Source organism: Netta rufina (genome assembly GCF_964035555.1).
Source record: "Netta rufina genome assembly, chromosome: 14".
NCBI lineage: Eukaryota > Metazoa > Chordata > Aves > Anseriformes > Anatidae > Netta > Netta rufina.
In genome coordinates this window covers 6,044,068-6,064,088 of record NC_140137.1, presented here as the reverse complement: position 1 = coordinate 6,064,088, position 20,021 = coordinate 6,044,068, and the positions used below count along the sequence as shown (strand labels likewise).

General features: G+C 36.5%; 1 protein-coding gene across 1 annotated transcript in view; it reads right to left on the bottom strand.

Annotated features, from left to right (window-relative positions):
- The window catches only part of DOCK2 (dedicator of cytokinesis 2), a gene marked incomplete at its 5' end in the record, with an annotated part of 189,235 nt that extends 179,794 nt beyond the window's left edge, over positions 1 to 9,441 (bottom strand). The window contains 2 exons of the mRNA XM_084295002.1: positions 822 to 905; positions 9,402 to 9,441. Of these exons, the coding sequence (XP_084151128.1) occupies positions 822 to 905; positions 9,402 to 9,441 (124 nt within the window). The remainder of the gene's footprint in view (positions 1 to 821; positions 906 to 9,401) is intronic.
- Between the last annotated feature and the right edge of the window lie 10,580 nt (positions 9,442 to 20,021).

Here is a 20,021-nt window from a genome sequence, read left to right as displayed (position 1 = left end):
ACACCCAAATGTTGAGTTGATATAATTCTGATGTCTTTGCTTTATACTAATAAAAACTTAAGCGCTTTAGTGGACTTGGGAGGTAATTCAGTAAATATATGAAGGTATAAGAAGGAATACACTATCACTCTGGTATCAACAATGAGTTCAGCTTCACACATCTACAAAGTTTTATGCTCTCTTATTATTCTGCTGCTTGTCCTTATTTTACATTTAGGCCAGTTGGTCAGCTGTCTCCACATGCCAACTCCACATACCCAAGCTCGGGTCAGCATATTGAGTATTTGTTATGCATTACTTGATGTGGACTTGTGTTGTTTAGTACATTTAATATGTCAAGTGGTTTTCAGAAGTGTTTTTATCATGCTGACCTACAGAATACTTTAAAAATACTTGATTTCCTTCTTACAATATAGGAATACTATGGTGCTGAATAGCAACAAATATTTAGCAACAATAAGAAATATCTAGCAACAAATATTTAGTTTAGAGGCAAAAATGTGCTCCATTAATGCTTGCATCAAATCTAATGCATCTTCCGTCAGGTATAGTACAATCTGGCATGAATGTCACGAACTACCTTGATGACTTCCTCATTTGATAATGGCATCCCAAGAAAACCACATGTACTGTAACATTTCTGGTTGTGGCTCTCCAAAAATGATTAAGTCGTTACTCAAAATAGAACACTGGCAGCAATAATACAAATACATACCAACACCATTTGGACAACTACTTATGTAACACAGGCAATTGGTGTGAAATAAAAAGACTAAATTATTTAAATAAAGAAAACTATAGCCTTAAGTCCACTGGCTTACCGTCACAGGACTCCGAGATGTGGACCACATCACCAATTTGTAGAGCTAGCTGTTGTGCTCCTGTCCCTTTGAAATTGTATATAGCTGAAAAATTAGAGGGCAAAAATACTGGTTTTCAATATAGCCATACATTACAATTGAACTGACAAGCACATGTTTATTAAGATTCTGATACTAGCATGAATAGACTAGGATAAATAAATAAGTGGAACTGTAATTCTATCATCAAGCTTCATTTGCCATCATTACTTTTATCTCTTTTCTTCTGAAAATGTAAATGTTACGAAGGTCATTGTTGCAAGAAAACAAAGCCATTTATAGCAACTACTCTATATGCTTTAGAGCACATATTTAGATGCATATCTTCAATATATACATGTTCATTGTGATGCAAATCTATTTGTCTACTGCTCTGACGAAGAATTTAAAGCACAGTTTCAGAAATGTACAGTGATTCTGGGGATAATGGGGACAGAGAAACACATGCAAACTGTCTTCATCTTAACATGAAACTATTTCATTTGGAAGCAGCAGAAAGTTTCTTCATTTTCTGTATTTAATCACTCCAATAGGAACAAAGAAGAGGCAGATTTAAAAAGTCTTCCAATTATAACCTTATCTGCATGGGTTTAAAAAACAACTTAGTTTCAGACAGAATTCAAGAAAAATGAGTTTCTTTGCTAGTTGTTACATTCTAAGACTGCAGGATGTGGGCTGCTATGGTAAGCCTTTTTTTCTGTACGTTTTTTTCTTCAGGGGCTTGTTTATAGACAATAGCATTACAGATTAGAAGTGGTTATTGAATTTAGTATCAACCAGAGAAGCTATTTAAAGTACGTGAATCTACAACCACAATTAAACTGTGCAAGTAGTGACAGAACACTAACTGCTAACCATGACGTCTATTGTGCCATAAAGATACTAGTGTGCTGGGCTTTTCTTCCTTTTCTCATGACAGTCTCCCAGTCCATCCATCCATACAGAGAATCCAAACATGCAATATTTTGAACTATTTTGAACCTCATCTAGAAAGATCTGCCTCCATTCAGCCTATTCCAACATATTTTTTGCTTCCCTCTCTCTCTCTGAGGCTTCTGAACGAAGCATGCTGATTTCTCTAGGCCAAAATGTATGTTAGTGACATATTTTACTTAAACATTTTACTTAAAACTATGTTTAAAATATCTAATGAAATTGCCTTTCAAGTAAACACCCAAAGTAGAAACATAGAGCTAAATCAGTTCATTCCTTTCACTTTTATATGTTCCATTAATGATGTTATGATCTGAATTTTTGAGTAGACCTGAGTGGTGCTAGGAGTTGATCCTTATGGGTTCCTTCCAGCTTGGGATATTCTTTTTTTTTTTTTTTTTTTGGCCATGATTTCATTATATTTCTGGAACAAGTTAGAAGGAATTTCATATTTAATTAAGAGCCTTATCTGAACAAAAATAAGTTCTTATTTTTGTCAACACTTCTCCTGGTTGGGTAGAACAGGGATTGAATATAAAATAAAATAAAATAAAATAAAATAAAATAAAATAAAATAACATAAAATAAAATAAAATAAAATAACATAACATAAAATAAAATAAAATAAAATAAAATAAAATAAAATAAAATAAAATAAAATAAAATAAAATAAAATAAAATAAAAACTTGGAGAGGGCCTGCTTTACAGATTACGCCATTTATTCAAGATAATCTTATGATGATTTCTGAGCCATTCTCAGAGAACTGGCGTAGCTCAACACAAAATTAAATTTAGGTAGTAGGTATGTAATTATGTTCAGACTGGCTTTAGTCTTAAAATAGATTTCAGTAAATGAAGATGGTTAACGACCCTTATAAGTACATTTACATTTACATGTAAATATATTTGCAACTTGTTTCCAGAGTTTATGTGTAGATTGTGGAGCTGAGGCTGTTACTGTTTTCCTGAAAGGTCCATGTAGATTAAGACTACTGTTGACTAATATACTCTAAATTTCAAAATATGCAACTTCCAGATGCATCTGTCTCAAAATATAGATACAAATTACTGAGTCATATTTACATTGCATATTGGTTTAGCCCTCTGTTAATAACTTCATCTAATAGCAATTGATATATTGAAAAGTGTGGTAACTAACTGACTACGGAAGTGGTTTTACCAACTAAGACTTTTCTAAATGAGTAAGTGGAAACATAATTAGAGAGATATTACTGTAGTATTGGGATTTTTCAGTAGGAAGAGTTTAACTAATTCCTTTAAAACATCTTAACTGTAGACATATCCAGACATTTTATGACAAGAAATCATTTCCCCTATACAGTTGCAAAAAACGCTACAACCAACCAACCTAATGCCATCAGCTACATCCAGATGTATTTTTTACAGCACTGGACAGCTGGACAGTCAATGAAAGGTTGACCATTAAATCCAAATGTATCTTCTGTTAACTGCAACTTCACAAATATATGGATTCATATGTTATCTGATAGGATAATCACAACAGGATTTATAAAAACAAACTCTCCAGACAGTTGAAATAAAGGCCCCTTCAAATTACTGTGAAGAAAGTTGTCAATTTACTTTGAAGATCGCTGTCTCAGGGCATTCACTGATTAGCCTCAGTGCGATCTGTTTGAAGATGCCAATATTCATTCTAAAACCCAATAGCAAGTCTAGAAAACAACAGGTCAAACTGTTGACATAAAAGATTTTCCAAGAAGAACTCCACTAAAGCACAAAAAGGTGTTGAATTGTATGGAAGATGGAAGGGATTCCCATCAGTCCCATGGAGCATGCCCAGCATATCAGTTCTTGTTCGTCTGAAAGTGACACATGCTGACATGCTGTAAAGACAGTCTAAGAAGCTTCAGAATCTAACTCTGCCATCACTCTCAGACATTCAGGCACCTGTAGCATAAGACATCTAACAGTAACCACCCCAGTAGCAAAAAAAAAAAAAGAGTATGAAGGCTAAAAAAAAATAAATCCTGTGCTTCCATCTCATTCCTACATATTGATTACAGTGAGAGCACATACATAGGAGTGTGTAACATATGATCATCCCTCCAACTAGATATATGTAAAACTTATATATGCTAATGGATAGATATATGACTGTGAGGCCTCTTTCATTAAATGTCGTAGGTATGCATATGTTTGCCAAAGCAAAATAATGATGAAAACATGTACAAGATGTTTATAGACTTCCCAAGAAACCAATTGCTTTTTGTTCAGAGTAGGATTCCTGTTAAAATATAGATTTCAAGAACTGCTTATTGGGACAAACACACAATTAACTTATTGTTTGAATTAGATCACATCCTCAATTTAGAAGATGACAAGCCATAAAACAAACAAACAAACAAACAAACAAATAAATAAATCATACTTTGTAGCTTGTTTGGGAATATTCAAAAGACAAAGCACTCCAGGATCCCTTCACTAATCCAGCCAAAAGTATTCTGTCATGAAAACCAGCTAAATTCCCTCAGGCTTCAAGTACTTAAAAAGCCCAGATTCTCGGTATTTATCAAAAATACCAGACTGTAAACTAAAGCAAGACAGGAATGGTGAGCAAGGAAAATCTCACAAACTGGCAACACTGAAGCCATTCATTAACCTAATCTTCCTACCTGTCTTTCCTGCTTATTTTACTTCCTGTGAAGTCCTTGCCCTCCTTATTAAGAAAAGTGTGATCATTACCTTTTTCACTTTTTACTCACAGCTTTCTTACTAGTTGGTTTCCTTGCCTAATTTCCACCGTTCCACTTAAAAAGAATTTGAAAATGACTTCTGAGGTACAGGTTTGCTCAATCAGCTCTTCCTGTGTGACGTGTTGCTGTGTGAGCTGATCTAGGTGTTCCTGCTCTGGCAGGGGGATAGGACTAGATGATCTTTCAAGGTCCCTTCCAATCCCTAACATTCTGTGATTCTGTAGACTCTTAATTTCACTTGACAATGGTAGGATAATTATCTGGCATGATATCCATGTGATAACTCATGGAGCAATATTGAATATTCAAAGAGTCCTAATGAAGAGCTTCAGCAAGAATCCTGTTCTATTTTATTTTGAAACATTATAACTCTACTTTTATGAGTAGTAATATAAAAATTTCACCTTCTCTCTTGACATATCAATTCCTTGTGTTCAGCTACCATTTTCTTCTCATAAAAAATAGTGTGAAATTACTCAGCAAGGACACTGACATATCTCATCTGAAAATACTATGCAGTCCTAACAGTATTCCTTGATTTCTCAAAAACAAACAAACAAAAAAAAAACCTATAAAATTTGTGGATATCAGTGAACACCAAACTGGAAGGTGTTAGGTACGCCGTTAATTGAAAGCTCACAAATTCAATATGAGAATCATTCATCAGAAACTTGAAGACAAAAACGTAGAAAACAAAATAGTCCAAAGAGGTCAAAGAGCTTCCAGTCTTGAGGAGACTGTCAATTTGAATGCACTTCCTCTCAGTAGACTCAGTTTGCCCATATTGTTTGATTTTACTGAGACAAAAGTGTGCTTTCAGCATAGCTGTTCTATTTTCCAGGCTTCATCATTCCTTGAGTTTCCTACAGGTAAAATTAAGTAGTTACGCTATTTTCCCTCCTATTAATAAGAGCACAAAAATACTGAATTTCCAAAAACCTCTTTGAACACCTTTCCAAAAAAAACTGTAACTAAATCCTCAGTGTGACTATATCCCTGATTACTTTTTGGTTTGTTATCTGGTTGGTTTTTAAGCCTATTCTGGGTCAAAGATTCTCCTGCTATTCTCACCTAGCTATGTAATTAAAGAACAAATACATTTAGTTTCCAATGTAAATTAAGGAAAACAAAACAGGGTGTGAGCCAACTCTTGGCATGGCTAAGAAAAGGAACTCCTGTATATAAGCTGCAGCTTTTCTTTCAGCCTTGCTGACCTTCCTTAAATTTGTAGTTATCTATTAACTTCAAGTGATTATGCAATAGCAGAAATTGAATGCTCCCTAGTGAAGAAGGCCTACAAGGAAAGATTACATGTGTGAGTACTCATTTAAGTGGTATTTTATTATTGCTGGAAAGTCCATTTGACTATTGTTATTTTCTCTACTCCCCTTTGTAAAGAATAAGCTTCAGACACTGATATCATTGTTTCTGACATACAAGTATGAAGTGACTTTTAATAGAGTTTAATAGAAAAACTTTACATAACCCAGGAAACAGACTTGGGGTGGGTATATAAACTGTGAGTAAAGTCATAGTATTATTACCCTACGTGATGACACAACTTGCACAGATTCTCTTTTACATCAAAATCACCCTAGAACAGCATGGGAGCAAGCATGGGGTGAGGGAAATACCACCAAGTCTGCAGTGTCACAAGCAACCTACTCTAGAGCTTTAATTATAAGATTCTGGTTTGGACTTCCTATTGGAAAGCACAATTATACCTGCCATTCTTCGAGAAACAGTTGGAATGCGTGGAGGAGACAACTAGAACACTTAGTAGAGCATTGCAATAATCAGTTATGGCTGTGGTAACTACATTAGAGGAAATCTATGTTCAATGTGCACACGACCTCAATCTTAAACAGCAGCTATTATTTTCCAGCTTTGAAATGGGTCATGTCATGGATTCTTTAAGATCTGATATCTGCCAGCTGCAAACGTTACAGACTAATGCTAAGCCCCCACAAACATAAAACTTGATTATTTTATTATTTTTTTTTAACAGTTCTCATCTGGTTCATTACTAGTCTGGCTCAGCCAAAGTCATAGTCTTTGCTTTAGAGCAAGTTATTCTGTGGCTAACTGGGTTTACTTTTTTCTTGTTGTTTTTAATAAATGCAGAGGAAAAGGTACCGTGTTTGAGAATTATCATAGTGTTAACCATAATTCCATCTGCTCCCTCACAAAGTGGATACATCATTTCCATTACATACATAAAAGAAACTTATCAAAGCTATAAATCTCATCTAGGTTTGAACACAATTTCCTTAAGAACACAGATAATCCATTGCACCTTTTCCCATTTTATGCACTTAATCTTATTTCATTATTCATGCAATTTGCTGATATCTCTTTGTCAAGTGGTGCCTGTTGGCTTCTTTGAACTACTCAACAGTAGTTCAAGTGCTAAGTCACGTCTTAATTCGCAGCAGGAAATGATTTCGAAATAACTTGCAAATAAAAAAGATAAAATTTTAGTTTGCCGCCATCTTCTGTCTTTTTGACACTAAACTACCACTGATGTCCTAAATGCTTGTATGAGAGCAGTTTGTGTTTCCTTAGTTCTGACCCCCAGTCCACAAGGTACAGTTCTCTGTGTTGGCACCTGAAAATTTCCCAAGTGCCAGGCCCCCCTATTTCCCCATGATACAAAAATTGCAATATTCAGTGAAGTGACTGACTTGAGTAACACAAATGTGTCTTTAGCACATGAGGAGCTGAAATAGACTTGTTATACTAACAGACCATTTTCAAGACTTCCAGGTTGTCATAAATAACCAGATTTGAGGAGACAAGTCTTATTGGGGAGACGGGTGGAGACGGGTGGGAGGAGGAGCAGCAGTATTCTAGCAGGCCATGTTTCAGGAACTGGTATCTGCACATAATCACAATTGCAATTGTAAGGTCTTATGAGCTACTGTGAAATGAATGCCATAGTCAGAGCTGACAGTGTTTGGGAAAGCAGCAAGAGCACTGTTTCATTGCCAGAAGTAAATCCTACTCCTTTTGAGTTTTTGATAATTCCCCATCGTGTTAACTGTATTGCAGTTTAAACAATGTTAAAACACACCCATCAGATGTTTGCTAGTATTTGATTGCTTCTTATGTGCTAAAATTAAAGTGTTCACGATAAGTGATTCTAGTTAAACTCTTGTTTTTTTGAATTAAATATTCTTAGATCAGAGGTAGACAAAATTACTACTATGTAAAATTGCATGTCCTGAGTAGGGTATTTTAAGTAGAACAGTGAAGTGAACTGTTCAATCAAGATGCATTGTTCGCCTTCATGAAACAAACATCACTGGACTGAATTACCCTTATTTTTGAATATATTTCACAGAATCACAGAATGTTAGGGATTGGAAGTAACCTTTAAAGACCATCTAGTCCAATCCCCCTGCCAGAGCAGGGGCTTTCACAAGATTGTTTTTAGTATACATGGTTTGCTGCAGCTTTCAGATACCATAAGGACTACAAGATCATAACAGCCTTTTACTGGCTATAAAGTTACATGTTGTCAAATTCCACTGTCAACAAACCACAGCAGGCCTTCTCAGGGGAAATGCATTGGTCATACCCCCAAGGCTGCTCCACTGGAGGGGTATGCACAAAAATTCACTAGCATGCATCACACGGAACATCAAGTCAGAACACATAATGGTCTCCCATGATAAAAACTAGTGCAGGAGGAATAAGACTTCCTTTGTTATTATGTCCAATACACTCCAATCATAACGTTCCCTGTAAGAAGCCTCTAGAAGTGAAAATTGTTTTTTATTATTCTTGTGAATATGATCTATCACTGGTATGTCAATACAGACACCACATCCAACAAATCCGGTCATAGTCCCCCAGACCAGTAGCTTTCAGGAAAAAAAAAAAAATGTTAAAATTAGGTGAAGTACTTTCTACTATTTGTAAAAATGAAAATCTTTACACCTTTCATTTTGTAATATAAACTGCCACCAGAGCAAGGCACTTCCATTTCACGATTCTGTCTCTGCTGCACATGGAAGTTGAACAGGAAGACATTCTTTTCCTCTTATTAATTCCCTGATTCATTTTTTCATGAAGCCAGTTTGGTGGTTTTTTAATGTTTTCTTAATATTGCTTTTAGTGTTTTTAATGAAAATGTTACACCCTCCTTAACATAACAGTCATTTAAAATAATTTGGGGATGTCAGATTAATAACTACACACTAGTATGTAAAATAAACTACAAGAAATATAACATTAACTATGTTCTGTACTGGAAGCCCACAGTTAACTTCAGCAGAGTATTTGTTTCAAGTGCTTCAGTGCTGCTTCCTAATTTTAAAATGCTGTTTATTTATTTTAACTGCAATTCAGACCTTTATGGAAATTAACATTATTAATTTTAAGGAAAATTGATGTTGGAAGGTGACATTCTTTTCAAAAAAGGAATTTACTACCACTACTCATATACAACTTTTTCAGTAACACTAACTTCAAGTGAACGTCTTCATGATCTCTCAGAAGCGACTATAGGATTCCCCTTCTCCAGCATTTGTTTCACCATAACTTCTAGCTACTGCTTACTAAACAGTACGCTACTTATTCAATGTGTTTCTAAAATACAGAGGTGGGAAAAGCTGTGTTACTGTTAGAGTTCAAGATCCAAGAGGGGTGGGAGCACGGAGGGGTGGAAGGGTTACATCTCCCAAGCTGGCATTCACACACTAGTTGCCATTCTCTCTGAAAAATTAAAACTTTGTATGAAATTGATCATTTCAGTTAAACTACTGTGATAAAGTTGAGGATGTTATCATACTAGAGAAAACACCTGCCCACATCCTGTTCAGAAGTTATGAGGACAAAATTCAAACAGCAGTTTACTGAGTTACATACCCACGCCAGTCTTCTTGTCTGTCTTGCGCCATGTTGCCATCGTACATGAGTCTGCGAGGCTCCAACGGATGCCCACCACTGAGGCAGACAAGATTTAAAGGATGCGAAGTTTGAGATGGGCAACCAGCAAAAGGAGCTGGAAGCAAAATCTGTCTCCCAGCTGTTGTTACTGATGCCTAGGAGGAGCCTGAAGCTGGCTGAGGCAGCTGTGAGGGTTCTGTGAGATTTGCTGCTCTTCTGAGCTGTGAGCTTCCTTCCTCTTTTCTCAGTTCGAGATATTGTACCCAAGTGTCATGGGGGAGGGGAAACCCAAACTGGGTGTTTCTGTTGCATGATACTGGCTGTAACACAACAGCAGGCGAAAAGAAGCAAAACCACTACACTGCTCTCCTGCACTACTCTTCAACTTGCACCTACATGGAAGGCATGTAGCATGTGCAAAGCCCAGCCACTGTGACCACCTCTACATGCTGAACACTTCAGTTTCGAAATGCCCTTCATTTCTTAAACTTACAACATAAACAGATTTTAGATGATTTGGCTTTTTCAAGACATGAACTTGCTTTTAACCTGCCCTGGAAAAGGGATTTGTTTTTCATAATAGAAATTCTCTCAGAGAAATGAGGTGAAGAAAAAGCCACATTTCAAACTCCGCCCATTCCTCTTTATTTCTCTCATGTTACATTTGGAGAGAAAAGGGGAGTTTCTCTTCATTTTCTAAACAAATCAGCACTTAAAAGCTCATTATCTAGACAAAATTTCAAGAACTGGATTACTAAATATTTACAGCCCTTACCTTTACACAGATAGGTGTGTGAGAACTTAAATAGTGATGTTTTGGGTAAGCAAAGATCAAGCAAAGTTGTTCACCGTTTGGATGAAGGACAATGCACGGGATTGAAAACAAGTATGTCACCTGAGTTCACATTCTTTACTTGTGAGTTTAAAACATTAAGAAATAGAAAATATATAGAAAGATTTATTCTTATCTCCAGCTCAGTACAACAAATCCATATAACAGTCCTTTCCTCAGGATATTACTTTCTATCTTAGCAATCATGGCTTCTGAAAACAGTTTAACAGTGCTGTGCTGCATCTGTGAGGATAGACTTTCATGACACGTGACTTGTCAGTTCTTGATTTTAACAAGCAGTTAAGAGAAGTCCAGACTGCCAGTCTTTCTCTTGTTGCACATTGTGTTCCAAAACCTATTCTGGAGGCAAAACAAACAAATAAAACTTTAGCTAACCTTAGTGGAAGGATTTGGTTAATTATTTCATAGGGAAAAATTAACTTGCTTAAAAGTAACACTGTAGCTCCGTATTGTTTATTAACATGAGCTAGATTCAGAGCAACTCAGAACATCTCCATCTAAGGACAACCAATTTCAGCTATGGTGTCCTAACTGTTCTTTTCCATTGAACACCCATTTTATACTCTTCTCAAAAGTAGATTTTGAGACTGAACAAATTCATCTTTCTTTTTACTATGGATTTTGAGTTGTAACTTCCTAACTTTCAATGACTGTTTTCCTTACTCTGAATCCTTACTGCAGCAAATCACCCTTTCCCATAAAATACTTGGCCTAAAGGGCATTCTCACATTTAATGTCTTGTTCTATATTTGTCTTCCTCGTTATGTTTCCCTCTAATACAAAAGTCCTGAAGAAAATTGTTCCAATATAGTACTTACTCACTTAAAAACATGCTTCATCCTTTAAGTCTCATAAGACTACTTTATTTATTTGCTTTAAAGTACCCATCATTTACAGAGCAGGCACAACACAGGACTACTATATTTTGAAAAGAAACGATATACAGAAATTTCATCTCCAAAGACTTAAAAAGCAATACTGTAAGTACGCTGTGGCAACAGAAGCCTCAATTCTGGCCATGTTCTGCCATGTGGTAAATCAAATTCTTTAAGAGAGTCGTAAACATGCATTTATTATGTGAAACCCACAGACCCAAGAAACTACAGTAATGCAGGCAAAGCAATAGTGTTTTTTTTTGTTTGTTTTGCTTTTTGTTTGTTTGTTTTTCCTTCTTTTTTTTTTTGGGGGGGGGGGGCTGAGGGATAAATAGATAACTCTAAGCAGCTTCATTCATTTGTTGAAGTGATATTGTTTTCCTCTAATTCAAACTGTTACGTACTTTAGTAGTGTTAGTTGCATCACCATGTGCAGTAAACAAAATTAACTATTTCACTATTGGTGGAAAATAATAAAAGGGTTTCTTCTAATGTTTTGCCCTATGGAAAGCATTTCTTTCATTTAGTATGTACATGTGAAATCAGTGGCAAGACGAAAAAGAACTAGGCCATGGATAGTTGCTAGCTTACTCTAATATCGTGGAATATTATAAACCAGAAATGAGAGATTCTCAGTTTACTAAATTCATAAATAAGACTGAAGGATATGGAGAGATATTAAGTTTCTCATTTTGAGGAAGTGATACAATTGAATTCTATTATATATTCACTTATGATTATGCAAGAGATAGACGTCCTCCAACTTGCAGCAAAAGCTTTTTTTTTTTCCTATACAAACAGTATCTAGAGGTTCTTCTGGGAGTGGTGAAGAAATGGCAGTCAGCATCACTGCTATAGTGCCAGCTACCAAATGGAACAGGAATTTCACCAAAACTAGAATATAACAAACATTACACAGCAAGTTGACTTTTATCAACTCCGTTATCTCCTGATGCCGACCATGAGCATCTGGCATGGGCTTAAAATTACACCTCTGGAGTAAAGAAGGTATGCCAGGGGTCTTAGATTCAGACATACTGACAGAAGTGTTGTGGATCAACCTTTAAAAACTAAAAGCTTTGGGCTGTAAGATTATTCCAATAGATCTTCCTCATAGATCTTCCTCATTTTCTTTAAAAAGAAGAAAAAAAAAAGTTTTTTCATCTTAATCTTTTACTTGGAAAATGGCTAAACCATTCACTAGAGGGAGCTTAAACTACAGCATGAAGGCTCAATCTTGTATTGCCAATATAAATACAGGAACTTTAGAGGCACTAGCTTAGATGTGCTCCCCTCAAAATTATTCTGCATGAAATATCAGAAAGGCATGATTAATCTAAGAATAAGACACAGCACATGCATTACAATATCTTAGCTTTTATTGAGTTGTACTTTTTAAACAAAATACTTCCAACAAAACATCTGTCAATCAAAAAGTGGCAATTTTAAAAAAATGTTTTGTCTCAAACACAACAGACTAATTTTATGAAGGTATAAAAAGCAAAGTTGATTTTATGTATTCATACAAATACAAGACTGTAAAGTTTCAAACGTATACCAACCCACAAAATGCATAAAAAATTGAACATACATCTTGACAATCAGGTCAGCCTGCAAGCTGAACAACTACATATTAGGGGGAAAAATCATTAAGAATTCTGAATCCAGGAATTGAAAGAAATTCAGGAGCAATTGCTCATGACTTAGTTTCCTTCTGCATCAACATTAACCCCTGTTTCTATAGCAAGTACTTATCATTCAGAATAGCACTATGCTTCCAACAAGTGATGACTAACAAGCATGTAGAATCTTAGCGAAGATTCAAGACAAGGCAATGCTTCAGGTCCCATTGCCAGGGTACTTAACAGGTGCTCTCTGGGAAGTTAAGACATCAAAAGTGCAGCTTTCATTAATGTAGTCATACTGTTCAGAAAACAAGGCAGATCAATTTTTTTTTTTTTTTAGCAACCTGTGTATTTACATGCAACATAAGTTTACTCAGCATTTCCTGCTGAAGCAGGACTCCAAACTATCCAGCTTCCTTTCAGAAAATTAGTTTTACTGCTGAGCACATTGTGTTTCAGGAGTTGGTTTAGAAGACACATACAATGTAGTATATTTTTTCTTTTTTGTTTTCTTCTCAGTCGTGATTATATTTTCCTTCTTATCTTCATTTTCCGTAGTTTCAAGTCTGGATTCAGTTGTTAACCTACAGGCAAAGCAACCATTCTAAATACATATTTAGTTATTACAAAACGGAGCTAATATAAAAGTTAAGCAAAACTGAGCAAGCCAACTGGCTTAAGAGCATCCATGTGCAAAGAGAGCAAGGAGTATTAAGAATAAATTAAGGTGAAAAGTGTCTTTGTATCATTCCTCCTTACATTTCATCACTTCACGTATTGTCTTTTTTTGCCTCTTATCTACTGCAGTCTAGCAAAAAAGCTTACTGAAATTGGTAACTGGTCGGGATCAGCCTTTAAAAAAACCACATTGATTGTGCCATGTATGCAAAGATCACATCACAGCACTATAAAGCTCCAAGTGAAGTCTCAGCAACATTATACGGGTGTGATCAAGTTGAGCTTTTGCATTAACAATACAAAAGATGACTAGATAAAACAAGATACTAGTTTCCAACCACATTTTTGCATTATTACTGCTTTATCTTAGTTCCTGAAGATCTGAAAACAAGAAATGGGAAGAACTTGATCTTCAGGCTTGAAATTACATAATTTGTCCAGTGACAAGTTTTAATTCTGATATGAATGTAAACAGGAATACAGTGTTAGCTACTGCAAAGCTGTTAAAGTGTTAAGTTAAAAAACAATTATTAGACCTCTCAGCACAGTTGGATGCTTTAATTAAGAATCACTTAATAAGCATACAAATGTCATTAAAACTAATTAATAGTAGCATCTCCAGATCTCCTACAAATAATTAACTATTATACATAATTGTTTCAACAGCAAAACAAGTTACGGAAAATGAAGTTGCAAATTACACATTGCTTGACATACCAACACAAGTTTTACACTGACTTAACACATCTCCACTAAAGCAGTTCTCTAATAACTTGAATAATTTGTAGCAGTCTGAAGAGCCACTAGTGAGCAGTCCACAACAATCTACAGCTGCTTTCAGTAATAATTTTCCAAACAAAAAGGACTGCTAAAGTCATTAGAGATTTATTTGTAATAGAGAAATGCCTAAAGACAAAAAACATGAAAGCAACTGGAATAGGAGTATTTTGGGAGCCTCAACTTAGATGTTCCCCCAATCCTCCTAACTTGATCTTTACACACACATATATCAAATAAAGCACTTAACCATTTTAAGTATTCTGCACATTGTTTTCTATAAGCACTGCCTCAAAACACTAAATAGCAAGTATAGTTTGCTGTGCATCTCCCCTTTGTAGGGCTGTTTGCATTCCAGCATTCATTTGGTAACAAGTCCACACCTGTCATTCTGATGGGTAACCATTTTTTGTCCATAATCTGCTTGCCACCAGGTGCACTCCATTTTAGATGTGCTGCAACTTGCAAGTAATTACACAATTACAACAAGAACCCCCTAATTCAGGGAAGAAGAGAATTCTTAGTAATCATTTTCTGGTTAGTGTTTAATCTGCAGTTCACCCTGTGTTTCCCTAGCATCGGTAAGAAAGGACTGCTCGTGCCTAAGCATCTGTTTCTGCGGTCCCTCTCTTCCACCTTAAACAATACCTGTCCAACCCCCCTGCCCATCCAAAAAGTCTAGCAGCCAAAATTTCCAGCAAGTCCCTATTTAAAAAAAAAAAAAAAAAAAAAAAAAAAAAAAAAAACAAGAAAAGTTTCGAACAAACCAAAAAGACCAAACAAAAACAGAATTAACTTGAAATATGTTCCAAAGCAGCACGATTTGATTTATACAGAACGCTCTCCTTGAAGGGAATCACCTAATACTATACTGTAGATGTAGCAAAGTAACTCTCGAAATCACATTTTTATCAGAAACATCACACTATCTCAAAGTTAAGAGCTATTAAAATAACTTAATTTTATGCTTCAAAAGTACAGCAAAATGTGTATACAAGTCAACAGAAAGTAACCCAAGTTCCTGAGACTATGTTAACAATATCAGAAGACTGATACTGACTTATGAGAATAAAGTGAGATATTTCATAGTGGTAAACTCCTTAAGTTGGTTACATTTTTTTCTATCTGGGTCAGCAATAGATAACCATAATTTACTTCCACTTACAAAAATTTTGGCTTACAGTAAATACACACTGAGAAGTGACAAAAAAGCTTTAAGGTGATAACGAACAGGTAAGGCTCCCGCTAACCATCCAAACAAATAAATACCAGCAACCCACATCAGGGCTCCACCCACCAGACCTCTTTCACTTCAGTGTATTATAGTTGGCCTGGAAATACTTCAGGGTACTACACGCAACAAGAGAAGGGACAAAATCCATTTTTAGTTAAATTCCAAAATTATTTTGTAACAAAATGCTCACCTGCTCTTTGCTGTCTACAGCAAAGAATAACTATAGCCTCCATGCACCAGCTGAACCATCTTGCCATCTGCTGAACAACCGGAGTTCTAACCCAGAGACCAAGGCCTTAAGTTTTGGAAGACCTAAACAAAGTGGCTTGACCAGTTCCACTCCTGGGTTCACCACAATGCCAATACAACACAAAGCCATTCAAGTGTCTCAAGCAATGACTACGTAGATGGACGAAGTTGGAAAGGGTAGTTTTTCAATCACAAATCAAAGTTGGAGACAATACCACTATGTATCTCGAGCATCCTGGAAAAGCTCTCCTACCTTTTTAATATACTCAGCCATGACTATTACAGAAATAATTTCACTGCTGTTAGTGGGAACCTCAAACATGTTTCAACTCCGCATTTACTACCTCTGCAGCCACCCTATAAATACAATTGTAATTTCAAATGTTCGCATCAATTTAACTCTAAAAAGGATGTACGTGTTAGTACAGTCCACTGCACTTTGATGAGCAGTATTATTAAAAAGTGACATTATTTAGTTTATGCTCACCTGCACTTCTTACCCATACTGCCTTGACGACTGCTTGTGTGCATGTTTGATTTTGAGATTCAGCCCCAGAAGTGTCACACTTTAAACTACCTTTTCTGTTTAATCATATAGTCCAATTCATGTGCTTGAGTGCTGAATTCAGCAACACTCACCTCCTCCCATAAGAAAGCTTAAACAATATTCTAAGACAACCCATTTTGCACCACAGAAACCTAGCTGTGAGTTTAGCAACTCTGAATTCATAAAAGTCAAAGGCAAAGTAATTGAGTAAGTATCTATTGATTATTCTAAGTTTAAAGTCAAGGTCTGCTTAAAGTATTTTAGTGTAAAAGTTTGAGAACTGCTATGTGACAGACAGTTCTCTCTGAAGAAGTATTGTTAATTTCAAAATGAATCTATAGTTGACCAGCAAGAGGTAACAGTAATTTTATGGACTCTTCTCTTGACTGTACAGTTTTCCTAAGAAGCTACTAACTTCCTGTTCCTTGACTCCTAACTGTACCTTGCTGTTGTTGCCAGTACAATGCTGCACAGTCACAAAGCAAAACTAACTAATCCATTTTTTTAATTTATTTAAAAAAAAAAAAAAAAAGCAAGCTAGTCAAAAAAAAAAAAGCAAGCTAGTCAAAAAAAAAAAAAAGCTAGTCAAAAAACAAAAAACAAAACAAAACAAAAAAAAACAGCTAGCCACCAGCAGTTTTATAAAGACAGATAAGCCATGCATTAGGTTTATGTAGAAAGGTGCTGGTGGGGGAAGTGAGTGCAGTAGTGGCCTCCAAGAAGCACCAGGGTCTGCCCCTGTGCCAGCCAGAGCCATCTCTAGAGACCTGCTGCTGGCCCAGGCTCAGCTCATGGCAACACTGGGGACCACCCCTGTGATAACATATTTAAGAAAGGATTAAAGAAAAAAACTGCACAGCAACAGTGAGGAAAAAACACATGAGCAACAACCCTGTAGACACCCAGGTCAGTAAAGAAGGATGAGCAGATTTTCCTGGCACCCGAGCAGAGACTGCCCTGCACACCAGCAAGATGACCCCAGTGAAGCAGGTTGTTCTCCTGCAGCCCATGGAGAACCAAATCGGAGCAGATCTCCAGGCCATATCCCATGGAAGGGAACGAAGCTGGAGCAGAGCAAAAGCATGAGGAAGGAGCAGCAGAGCATGCCATGAACCAACTACAAGCTGCCACTCCTCATCTACCTGGTGCTGCTCAGAAGGGACAAGGTAAAAATTGGGATTAAGGAGTAAAGTTGAGCCTGGGAAGAAGTGGCGGGAGTTGTTCACTGTTGTTCACTTTATAAAAAATATTTTTTTTATTTTTATGATTGTGATTTTTTACATCTTTGTTTTGTCTTCATTTTTCACTATTACTCTATTATTTAATTGGCATTAATCTTCAAGTTGCCTACGGGGCAAATTACTGGGCAAAAATAAACTCGATCTCTGTGTATCTCCACCATGACCTTTTTCATCTTATTCTCTCTCCATCCTGTTGGGAAGGGGGACTGAAGGAATGGCTTGGTGGGCATCTCGCAGCCAGCCCAGGCTATCCCAGCAACCCTCATACCAAGCCAGCTCCTAGAACAAACCCCACACCATCTGGGAATCCCATCCAGTGTCAGCACAGGGAAATAACACAGAGAGAAGACCATTAAACACTTACTCTGAAATAAATCCTTTTTCAACTATGACATGATTTCACCATGTTTTTATCTCTGTACACTCCATAAGCATGACATAGTTCTTCTGCCCACTTAAGGAAGCTTGACTGGTCTCATCAGATGCCACTTTACCTTCTGAGGATGGGTGTCACGCTTAAAACCTTGAAGGGAGTATTAGTTATCTGAATCTCTTGCTCAGCCAAATGGCCACAGGCATTCTGTTAAAAGATTCTTGTTTAACCCAAGTCCAGATGAGGTTAAGTTTGCCATACTCTACCCATCTAAATAACTTATAAGAACAGGTAAGCTTTTAGGCACACGAGTCCTTCCTTAGTTCAAACTGAAACAAACAACCTTCAATAAAGGCAAACTAAACTGAGTAGCAAGGGCTGAAACTTGCTATTTGAGTTTCAGAAGTGAAGAAAAGCATTTTTGTACAGATCTCTATCTTTTTACAGACAGTTGGCCCAAGAAGATATCACTACCTATAACCTCTCAATTACAATAGCAGTAACAATTGAAAATAATCACAAAAATATTTAAGCCTTTAGTCTCGACTACCACATTTTCAGCAATCACAATTCCTATGTTTCATTTGCTACCTTAAAACTTATCTAAGTCAACACATCTGCAATGTGTACTTATACTAATAGTTCAGTTATCTATTTTTATCTTGCTAAGTATTACATTAGCAAGCAAGACTTCCACAAGCAAAGAAATCTGCCACCATTAAGTACATACAGATCATCTCTGACTACTTCCCAATCACTCCAAAGCTAGAATAACAACACTTATTAATACCATGTGCTAGAAATGAGGTTTGCAACCCACTCACACTTTTTATGGCTCTTTCTAGTGTCACATTTCATGCAATTCTAACAACTTAACTAGACAGATCATTGCACAAATACCACTCCAGTGACAAAAAACACCCTCCAATGACCACATTAGCCTTCTTGGCTCAAGCATCCCATTTTCCTCCACACAAGATAGAGGAAATACTGGCAATACTGGCAATTATCTACCACACCAATGCCAAATATTTTCTTCTTCCCCCAAACTCTCCATTTTCAGGTCCACATTTGTGCTCAACTTGGCCACAATTTTTGTGCCTCTGCATTTAGCAGTATTACTGTGTAGGGTTTTTACCCATGTCCATCACAGAACAGTCTGTGCTTTGTTTAAAAAGCCAGCTTCTCAAAAGCTCAGATTTTACCAAAACTTCCTACTTCATAATAAGTCATAACAGATTAGGGTTAAGGGAATCCTCAGTGTTACCTTAACAAGATCATTCATTGGGGATTTAATAGACCATTAATGTAACTTCAAATACAAATAGAACCTTCGGTCTGGATTTACCCTTTACTGGTTCTTCACACCATTTTAAACACCTTAAAAGTGGATATGGTGCTGTTATGTGTGTGTCTGTGTGTGGTTTTGTGGGGGTGTCCCTCCTTCCCCTGCTAATGATTTATATTTTATTTTTCTTGCGTACCAAGGGCAATGGGTACAAAGTTAGAACACCGAACACCCACCTGAACTACGACTGTTTTCTTTCACTTCTTTTCCCTCTACTTCCAACACATCAATCCCAAAACATATTTTTCCCTCCTCAACCCCTTCAGCTCGCAAGAGGATTACCTCTTCAATTCACATAAACTGTTTCTAATAGCTTTCTCTTTGCAGACATTTTACCTTCTTTTCCAAATAAATAGGAGGAAATGAAGATAAATATTCACACCCAGGTTACATGATAGCTATTCCTTTATGTGCACAGAACACCATCATTAAACAACAACATCACTCCTCTCAACTTTCACCACCCAAGCTTGACTTCCCTGCTCCTTCCTCCTCAGGAACAGTCCCTGCATACACTGACATAGCTATTTAAACAGTTCTTTCTACCAGACCATTTCAGAAGCTTGCACTGTCTGCTTACTTTAAAACTGTTAATTGTATCTAATGCAACCGTGAACAATTGATCTGATAGTCAAAATACCAATCCAATTACATCTGAATGCAGCTTTGGATCTACTGAACAGACTTCCACATAGCTGGGCCTCCTCCAGCCTTGAAGCTTTTGCCATTCTAGATGCAATAAAAACAGTCTGAAAAGTATTTGTTACTGACAGGACCTGAAATACTGTTCTAATTATCA